General features: G+C 33.7%; 2 protein-coding genes across 2 annotated transcripts; one reads left to right on the top strand and one right to left on the bottom strand.

Annotated features, from left to right (window-relative positions):
- Window positions 1-780: 780 nt before the first annotated feature.
- Window positions 781-3,935, top strand: LOC107557861 (ETS domain-containing transcription factor ERF-like). The gene is made up of 6 exons (XM_016241427.1): window positions 781-818; window positions 938-995; window positions 2,514-2,745; window positions 3,194-3,308; window positions 3,384-3,453; window positions 3,610-3,935. The coding sequence occupies exons 2-6, from the start codon at window positions 938-940 to the stop codon at window positions 3,933-3,935; spliced, it is 801 nt and encodes a 266-aa protein (XP_016096913.1). The 5' UTR covers window positions 781-818.
- Window positions 3,936-4,954: 1,019 nt separating this feature from the next.
- On the bottom strand, window positions 4,955-10,056 carry LOC107557848 (prolyl 4-hydroxylase subunit alpha-2-like). Its single transcript, XM_016241414.1, has 13 exons — window positions 10,036-10,056; window positions 8,883-9,001; window positions 8,436-8,704; window positions 8,125-8,337; window positions 7,886-8,016; window positions 7,616-7,777; window positions 6,760-6,812; window positions 6,465-6,561; window positions 6,168-6,218; window positions 5,515-5,553; window positions 5,341-5,409; window positions 5,163-5,259; window positions 4,955-5,032 (listed from the first exon to the last, which is right to left on the bottom strand). The coding sequence occupies exons 1-13, from the start codon at window positions 10,054-10,056 to the stop codon at window positions 4,962-4,964; spliced, it is 1,392 nt and encodes a 463-aa protein (XP_016096900.1). The 3' UTR covers window positions 4,955-4,961.
- Window positions 10,057-10,225: the final 169 nt, after the last annotated feature.

The raw sequence follows: 10,225 nt of genomic DNA, 5'->3' as shown, positions 1-10,225 counted from the left end.
TCTCTCCTTGTGTGTTAAACCAGGCAAAATCACATCCAATAAAAAACATCCTCCTCAAAAAGGAAAGGTTGGATATCACCTATGTCAGTTTGGATTGGGATAGAGAGAGTGAGAGAGAAGGAGAGATAAGGGATGAAGGTAATTCAGTAAATGTGAGAGAGGTATAGAGGTAAAGATAAACAGAGAGTGAGGGGTTACAGGTGTCTTTCTTCTGATCATTCCTCCAGAAAAGAGCATCTCCATTGAACAGGTACCGCTCACTTTAAACAGGATCTTCTGATCTTATAAATGATTAATTAGACCAGTAGTCCCATTTAGGCTGCATTGTTTGAGTTTTAATGCACTACTTGTTGGTTGCAAACATTACTTACTAAAATATGTTGATTTAATCCAATTTAAAGTTTAGAATTTTTTTTACAGATTTTCCTCTTTTTATTTTTTTAATATCAGTGCTTATTTAGTGATTTTATATCATGTTTTTTAAATATAGTATAATGTGTTAAAGAAAGAACTGTCAATGTCTAAATAAAAAAATGTAGGCTAAAGAATTTGATTTTAGAATTTATTTAAATAAGACGGTCACAGAAGTGAATGTTACAATAGTTTTGACGCATTAGACGGACACATGTAACCAATATAATTTAGAAAATAATTATTTGTATTCATTTATTTTTTACATTGTGAAATCTTTAAAAGTCTTATCGGCAGCATACAAAATATGCAACAAAACAATAGATCGAACGACACAGAAATGAAACTCATATAATCGAATTTTCTGCAAAAACAGTTCTGCAGTGACAAGAACTGAAACTCTACTGGTAACTGGATTCCAAACAGTCGAACTGCTTCTTATTTTTACGCAATGATTTAATTGAGCTCAGGGAATAAGGATGATGCTGATTATGAAGATGATGATGAAGATATTAATATCTTACAGATGGAGTGTAATTGTAATTCCTCTCTGGGTCCTTTTTCCTCGACGTACTGGAGCAGAAGTAAGTGAATGTATGGAGCTGGTGCAGATTGTTAAACATACTGTTTGTCTTTGCTAATTCCATATAGTTCCATGACTGCATTGTTTCTAACTATATAGCCCATAAATATTACTTGCTTTATCATTTTACCTTGAAACACATGCTGAGAAATTCGCCCAAGCAAAATAGCCTATGTATTATAAGACACATTTGGAGCACGTAACACATTTATTAAATTTAACTAGGTTACAGAATTAGCCCACATCCGTTACGATCATAACAGAAAATGCATATTAACATGTCTCTTCACATATCGCCTTTTGAAAGGATATTTGCCAAATTACAGCCTACTTTGAAACTTAAGGAGATCCCAATACCGTTATTTGAGAACAATATTATGCGATATGATTCTGAATTGTTTATTTTGGCTGGCTGCCCTTACAAAAAGTAGTATACTTCAAGTTTATTTTAGTAAGTATACTTAAGTAAAGTTCAAGTATATTTTTAAGTATACTTTATGTAGTAAGTATACAAATAATACTGATAGTTTTCTAATTAAATACTTGTAGTAGCATTTTTAGTACACTTTGAAGTATAGTCTCAGTAAACTACTAGTTTAGTAGTTTTATACTGCAAGTATACTCGTAAGTTTTCTTTAAGTGAACTTTATATCATACTTTAAGTATACTACTATGTCCCTATTTAGGTATTAATTTGTATATATTTTGTTACATGAATATCTGAACATACAAAACATCAAAAGAACAGGGTTTCTGCTTGTAAACAACATTTACATTTTATTCTAGCTTCATGCATTCTTTTTTAAACACTTGAATGTGGATAAGTTTCATAAATAAAAAATAAAGAAATAAACAACATTTTGAACAAAAAGCTGAAAAAAGACTATGAATTGGATTCAGAATGATAATCAAAACGTAGATAAAGTCGATCAACACCCCCAAAGCTTGACAGTCATTATTACCGCTTCATTGGTCGACATTTTATTCCATAATGTTACACAGTTTTGATGCTGTTTTATGTCTGATGATCGTGTTAGATTACATGTGGAAGCATCTGTTGTTTCGGTTTCTTCTTCACTTGTGTTTTTTGGAAATTCTGTACAGAAGATGTGTACTATCGCCCCTACAGTATAACAATGAAAACACGGATTCTAGGAACACAAGTATAGCTCAAATATATTTAGACTTTTTCTAAGTATAAGTCAAGTATACTTAAATGTCATTTTAAGTATATTTCTGAGAAGTACATAAAGCCCATTTCTGAGAGGTACATAAAAAGTAGACTAAAAGTATACTTTCCTATTTTTAGTTTAAAAGAAGTATACTAATAGCACACTTGAATAAACTTCTTTTTCGTAAGGCTGAGTTCAAACATCCTTGCACATTGTGTGCGAGGAAAAATATAGAGTTCGAAACCTGGCTGGAAGCTTTGGTGTCCCGTTAATTGTTTTGACTGAATTGTATCTAATTACTGTTTATATCTTTAAAGCAGCATTAAATAAGTTCTTCTTTCCCTCAGCAGTGCTGTTCCCTGATTGGGCGTATAAACCAGCGTGGTCTCCAGGCTCGCGGCAGGTGCAGTTATGGCACTTCCTGTTAGAGCTGTTGGGGCGTGGAGAAGGCGGAGCGATCACGTGGGGCAGCGAATGGGGAGAGTTTGTGATCAGAGACCCAGAGAGATTGGCTAAACTGTGGGGGGAGAGGAAGGGCAAGCCGCACATGAATTATGACAAACTCAGCAGAGCTTTAAGGTACATGCACTGACCAATAATTCATACATAGGATAGGACCTACGAAAATTAGGCTATAATATTGAGATATATTACTTAAAGAATAATTATGTAAGTTTACATGACTGTCACACTTCTCTCCAGATTTACAGAGAAAAACTATAAAGAAAAACCCCTAAAAAGCTGTTACAGTAGGCTATATGAAAAAAATGTGATATATCTACTTCAAAGATACATAGGCCTACAGTACATGTTAATACAATATCTATAGCTACAAATATTATATATTATTATGACATAGCCTATATTTTCAGATCCTGTAATGTCATGTGCTTCTTATTCCAATTCCATGAAGGCCTACAGACTTTCATACATACAAAAAATATAGAAACACACACACAATGCATAATTTTTATGATATTTTATGAGTTGACTAATACCTAGTTTGACATCTGTTTTTTTTCTTCAGGTATTATTATAATAAGCGAATTCTGCATAAGACCAAAGGGAAACGTTTTACCTATAAGTTTAACTTCAGCAAACTAGTTTTAGTGAATTACCCAAGTCTTCCAACCTGCCCACAGGTGCGTGAGAGTGTTTTAAATGTTTTATTGCATAGCTGTAAATCTATTTTTAACTTTTTATTTTAACTTTTTCAGAATACAACATCTGTCCCTTTCTCTGTCTTTCCTTCTCAGCTTTCCTTCAACCCCCCTTCTGTTGACAGGGGTAAGAGTGTCATTGCTGACCTTTTAACAATGAAATATTGCTTATTTGAGATATCATCACTGATTTGAGCACTGAAAATTTTATTCCATTTTTAACATTGACACAATTTTTCTTTGTGTCCATGTTTGTTTGTGTGTGCATGTTGTCTGTGGACAGCTGTGCAGTCAATTTCTCATCCCCTTTTCCTGCCATACACTTTCCCCAAACCCCTCCCCTTTCCCCAGACACATCCAATCCAAAGGCAGTTTCCCCTCTTTTCTGGCCCGCCTCCCTCAGGAACTAACCTATCAGAGTTCTCCTACCTGTCACCAGTCAACCCCGCCTTTCAGTTCACACAGACTTTAAACTGGCCAGTCAAAAGCAGCACAGAGTGGCCTCTCAACAGAGTCATGGGATTACAAGAGAGGATTAAAAGTGGACCACAAGACAAAAACCATGACAACAACAATGACAGAAAAATATTTCCTGAGACCATGCATTAGAAGTTTTAGTAATATTATTGGTTTTAATATATTTATCTACTTTTTTATTTTATAAATCCTTACTGGCAGTGTGAGTGCAAAGCACTTTATATATTTAATACTATTAATTTAAAGAGACAAGAGAGTACACATGAATAATTTGAAAAGTGATTTATCTGCAAAACATTTGAATTGAGTGTAAAATTATGAAGTGTCTGTCTAATAACACATAGTTAAATAAAGAGGGTTTTCTTTATGCATTTTTTTTTTACATTTTGTTGGATTAAATAAATTTGGCACTCACTGGATGATTGCAGATTTTGCAGGTTTGACTATTTGAATGTTGAGAAAGCAAGCTCATTGGCTGCAGAATCAACAGAGGCCAATCAGCTTGAGCTGTGTAGCAATGTGATTGCTAGTAGATATTTTATGACTGAACTTATATGCATACATATACATACACACTGCAGATCCTGTACAGTATAAGCTAACAGTATGAAATTTGTACTTCTATATTGTACAGTTGGGGATGGTTCTATATGTGGTGTGGTGGTGTCCCCCTTAGAAATCTACAAATCGACTTTACGGGGCACCTCGATATGGACTAAAGTGCATTTTAGCATTAGCAATCAAAGGGGCAGAATCTTCTGTTTGCAGATGGGGTTGACACATTTAAAAAAAATTTAAATACTTGCAAAACATGTAAATCATCATTCCAGCACAAAATTAAAAGGAAACATTTAAAATCAAGTTTTAAATGTAACTGCAAAGAATGCAATAACAACTATTTTACTGGAATAACTCCTTACTGGCTGCTGATCCACTCAGGCAATGTGATTATATCTTGCTAAAACTTTATTTTAATCTATTGATCTTTTTTGTTTATTACTGTTGTGCTGTATATGAACTATTATTAACATTACCGGCACCTAAACAGAAATAAATTCTACTATGATCCAATCTAAAAACATGATACATAATAAATATAACAGAAACTTCTATAGTACAGATGCACTTGATATGATTTCTCCATGGTCTCAGTGTCTTTCACTCCCAGTATGACAAAGAACAGCGTCTCCTGAACTCTTGTCCAAACTCATGGATCCATTTATTAGCCACTGAAAAGACACCATTAAAAATATAGCTTAATGTCATATGAAACTGAAATAAAATGTAGTCACATTAACATAGATTTATTTTTATGTATACACAATAAAAAAGTAATACAAGTTGTTAAAAAAAACCTACCCCATTTGTTACCCCTTAACACAGGGCATCCAGCATGCTCTGTATACCAATCCACATTTCCATTTTTGCGGAGGTTGTACCAAAACACAGCTGAACCCTTACACAGCAGAGAATTGATGCATGAATTTTACTTAAATCATTCTAATATACCATATAGATCAGTGATTTGAGGGTTTACCTTTTTTGGTTTCAATGCAACTCCAACTTGAGGAAACACAGTGGCGCCCCCTATCTCCACATCACTCATCTACAGGCACAGGACATGATTTACTCATATTACAACAATAAACTTATAATGTAGGCATTTAATATTTATAATGCCATTTGGGATAATGACAAGGGCATCACTTACATAAATTAAGAATGTAGCAATCCTTTCATTCTCATCATCCTGTGTGATCAAGCAGTCTTAAGTTATCTTGCAATGATTCAGTTAATATGTAATCACGTTCTCACTGACACAGAATATAGTGATTCAGTTTGAAGTCCTACAAGCGAATTAGCAATTTCAGCCCATGGGGTCTCTCTGGGTTAAGGACAATTAATCAACTAGGTTAATTGGAGTAATACACTTGGAAGAGAGAGGAACACATTAGATTGTGTTGTCATCAAAGCGTGGATAGGCTAAATATTACATTATTTACCAAACTTTTGATTAATCATCCCCAACAAAAATAGCTTGTCATTTTAGGTATATTTTAGTTGTGATGTGAAGCACATGACTTTTCAAAAAAAAAAAAAAGAGCAATGATAAAATCTCTTCAAGAAGGGATAACCACAGACTTTTTTTTGAAGTCATAAACGTTTTATTTTTTCATATATATATTTTTTTCTTTTGTGCAGAGTATTTTGTTGTCACTTTATATGAAAATGTTCAGTATAATATTTTCTCAAAAATCCCACACCATGGAGAATTTACTGTGGAAACCCATGGCAAATTCTGTGTTGGTTCTATAAAAATTGTTCTATACAAATGTCTGTATATTATTAACATTGTAATCTTACCCATGTATCATAATGTGGTTCATATCTGCCACCTATCCCGTAATTCTGAACCTGGAAAATGATTACATCACTCATATTTCACAGGGAACAGAACATGTTTAATTTGTTGAAGTGTGAATATAAAATATATTATAATCATAAAATATCATCATATATCATTTATCATATTTATCATATCAAAGCTGATATACGAGCTATGGCAAAAGTTACAGTCTGAAGTTTATTTAGTTTGAGCAGTAAAGAAAAGATATGCTGTCTGTGCATGAACAGGTGATTTCTTTCTTACTGTGACCGTACATGTAGGTCTTCAGCTGATTTCATGGAGAGTCCTGTGATGTCTGCAATCCTCTGATTGAAATGAGAAACCACAGGCTTGTCTTCCTTTAAAGAAACACTAAATACAAAGACATGATTTTTCAGTTACACTTTACAATTAGATTGAATTTGTTTAGTTATTGAATTGAAAAAAATTGTGTTTATTTTTCTTCCCAAAATAAGTGTGAAGAAATAATATGAGTGCTATAATATAACAGTAATGTAATGTAAATGTTAATTTTGAGTGAATATAATGGATGAAAAATTAGATAATCACCTTTGAGAAGTACGGATCTTTGATACTCCCTCAATAGTCAAAGACCTAGAAAGCTACAGTAGGCCACATAAGGTAAATGGAACATCATATATATATATATATATAGATCACATTTATTTGAATGAATTAATGAATTATAACATTTATTTGAATTAATTATTGTTAAAATTATTAAAGTTTGTTCGAGAGAGAGAGAGAGAGAGATTTGTGTGTGTAGTGTGTGTGTGAATTATCTGCGTCTGTGCGTTCTGTTTCATTCCTCCTGGTGCTTAAAGGGATAGTTCACCCAAAAATGAAAAATAGCCCATGATTTACTCACCCTCAGGGCAGCCTAGGCGTATCTGAATTTTTTCTTTCAGACGAACACAATCGCAGTCATATTTAAAATTGTCCTGGCTCTTCCAAACTGCAGTGAATGGTGCCCCTGTTTTTGAAGTCTAAAAAACTGCATCCATCCATCATAAAACTATACTCCACACAGCTCCGGGGTGTTAATACAGGCCTTCTGAAGCAAAATGATGCGTTAGTGTAAGAAAAATATAGATTTAAAAAAATGTATAAACTGTAATCTCCAGCTTCCGGTCGCTCAAGCAGGCACATTCACGACAAAGTGTTCGAGCATATGACGTAGGCGCAGCGACTGAAATTTGTTTTCACTAGAACCACGGGGCCAAACCTGATCATTTTAAAGGAGTGTGCACATTTTTGCCCATTGAATGGCACAATAAAGCATCATTATGCCCACTGAATAGCACAATTAATCAGTATCAACAAGAAATGAGACACTAATTATACTGGCAATAACAGCAAATAAATATTGTAGTCTTTGTATGTGTGTTAAATATTCACTGGAGACATTCTTCAGAAACTCTATCTCTCTGTCTGAAATAATGTCATGATATCTTATGATGCGAGGCTCGTCCCACTCCACTTCCTCTTTCACTGGTGCATACATCAGTCTGGGGTTTCCTCCACCTGTGCTGTACCTACAGGAGAGCACCCTCTGCCTCTTGGAGGTCTGATGTTATCAAATATAATAACATTCCAATATAGAAAAACAAAGATTGACATTGACCGTTGTAATTTCATGTCAGACATTGATTTAAATTTGAGACTTTGCACTTACCTTCTCATCAATCCCTCCTCTGCACAGTGTCTCATATTTATTTGACTCTGTGTTCAGTGTCAATATGTCAGGGTATTTCTGTAAGTGTAGGAGTCTGTTCAGCTGATCTATGTCTTCATCATTAGTTGAATCTAAGGGCAAAGATGTTTATGACTTAAATCACAACAATTGGGTCAAATTGACTGACAAGCTCAATTATAAAAATATTAGTATTAAACTTCAGGACACTATGAGCTCACCCAGATTTAGAAGATGGTCCAAGTAGATTGCCACAGGTAGGCTGCCAAAACGATAGGCTGAGAAACTAAGGTAATTTGTCAAAACTTTATTAGTTGAGTAATTTTTAAATGTGTTACGAATGTACAGAAACCAGAGAAAGGCATGCTGGAATTTGCTCTCGTTATAAGCGACCAACCCCACATGGTAAGCTTCCTCTGCATTTAGAGATGTGTCTGTGAAATCAAAACAGATTGAAGCTGATTTTTGAAAGAAATAAAAAGTGAAACTCTCTCAGTGAAACCACATAGGTGCAAAACCGCGGACAATTCACCCTTCATGATGTCTTCTGGGTAGAGTTTGTAGATCTCTTGCAGTCTTATCAGCCCTGAAGCAGCACCATCCAAATCCTCTGGCTGTGGGATCTCTAGCAACTTTGCGTCCAACTCATTCTGATACTTGTTACACTGATAAAAACTCAGTTGAATGTGTTTGACAATATTTATTAATTGACTGAGGAGTGTGTAAGCAGCCACAGGGTCTCTCATGATTTCCTCAGGGTCCATAGGGTCGGAGTGTGAAAGCAGAAGATTCTGATAAACACTGGATTGAAGACAGTGGTTCATCAGAAGTTGTACTGTTAAAAAACAACAACAACAACAACAACAAAACTTAATCATACATCTAACACCATATATAAGATTGTTAAACCTCCATTGCTATAAAACGGAATGCTTTTTTAATCTTAGAATTTATAGAGGGAACAATGAAAGTGTATTACCTCTTCATTGTCTCTATATTCTTTTCTTCAGCATCAATGTACTGACTGAAGCCCTGCAGAAGGTCTTCTTTCTTCTCAACAAGCTGTGCAATTTGATCTACAGTGTTGAACAAACTGCACTTAATGTCAAAGAACATTTGATATATGTTATATTTGATTTTTTTTGTCATTAGAAGTATAATGAAATAGGTTTCAAGTAAGAAACCAAAGAGAGAGTTAATATTGTTTAGTGAATAATAAATAAAAAAATTAAAATCTACAACTATGTTTGTATGAGCGTATCAGTATTGAAATATAGCAAAATGTATTTTAGTCTATTACAAATGAATACATAAAATTAACTTGTCATGGCAACTGCGTAAAAACATCAGTTAGAGAAATATGGATAGAACACTATAACATTAAAGTATTAACGATTAAACTAATAAAAATATAATTAATAAATATAATATAAATAATATATATATACATAAATATAATTAATAACCTGTTGATGAGAAGAATTCATGCCTAGCAGTATAGACAGTCCAAAAACACACCACAAATGTCAGTTCCTTTAAGGCCATTATCAAATCTTCAATTTCTCAAAACACAACTTCAGTATGTATACCTTGAAGTGAAATTGAGCTTAAATACAGACCATTTATTTGCGCCTTTCAGAGACACACCTGTAGACACGCCTGCCCATTTTATAGTTTCTCTGTATTCCTACTATTTTATGAAAAACAAAAGTGAAACTTTACATGAGTTAGTTCGCATGTGTCAGCAGTTGTGGGAACAATGAAAGTAAAGCCTATATACACATTTGCTATCAGTTAACAAATGAGTAACTATGTAAACAAACAGGGCATAAAAGTAGACAACCAAAGAAAAAGGAACTAATCAAAGATGAAACGCACGGACCAAAAGAATAAAAAAAAGAATAATGAATAAAAAAAATCAAATGAAAATATTCCTCATAACAAAACATAAATGTGACATAATGACAGTCATGACATATCACAATATACTTTTGTTTCTTAGCTACCAATATAATTTCATGTAGCACAATTGGAGACCGCAAAGGGTATAATCATGATAGAAAAGGAGAGACATCCTAATATAAAATTATCATTATAAACTATTGTATTATCAAAACCTGTTCTAATGTTACCTGGTCAAGCTTTACTGGCATAGTGTCCTTTTTGTTGTGTTATTGCAGGATGCTGTGTCAACAATCACGTATGCATTACATGGAAGTCTGATTTATGACTAATGCAGAAACTAAAAGTAAAATTTATTATTTCTGTGTTATATTTTTTGTGTGAGCCAAGGGTTAATAATGATGCAGTCACTGTTTGTAT

The sequence above is a fragment of the Sinocyclocheilus grahami genome, unplaced genomic scaffold, assembly GCF_001515645.1.
Source record: "Sinocyclocheilus grahami isolate Dianchi unplaced genomic scaffold, SAMN03320097.WGS_v1.1 scaffold622.1, whole genome shotgun sequence".
Lineage (NCBI taxonomy): Eukaryota > Metazoa > Chordata > Actinopteri > Cypriniformes > Cyprinidae > Sinocyclocheilus > Sinocyclocheilus grahami.
The sequence above is the reverse complement of the archived record's forward strand: the minus strand, read 5'-3'. Positions and strand labels throughout refer to the sequence as shown.

Excerpts from the sequence above, each read along its gene's own strand:
- LOC107557861 (XM_016241427.1), top strand. The coding sequence starts at position 938 with ATGGAGTGTAATTGTAATTCCTCTCTGGGTCCTTTTTCCTCGACGTAC. Across the intron at positions 2,746-3,193 it reads AAACTCAGCAGAGCTTTAAG|GTATTATTATAATAAGCGAA; the intron begins GTACATGCACTG and ends TTTTTTCTTCAG. Across the intron at positions 3,309-3,383 it reads GTCTTCCAACCTGCCCACAG|AATACAACATCTGTCCCTTT; the intron begins GTGCGTGAGAGT and ends TAACTTTTTCAG.
- LOC107557848 (XM_016241414.1), bottom strand. The coding sequence starts at position 10,056 with ATGCCAGTAAAGCTTGACCAG. Across the intron at positions 8,017-8,124 it reads GGACCATCTTCTAAATCTGG|ATTCAACTAATGATGAAGAC; the intron begins GTGAGCTCATAG and ends CTTTGCCCTTAG. Across the intron at positions 6,813-7,615 it reads AGATAGAGTTTCTGAAGAAT|CTTTCTAGGTCTTTGACTAT; the intron begins GTCTCCAGTGAA and ends GGCCTACTGTAG.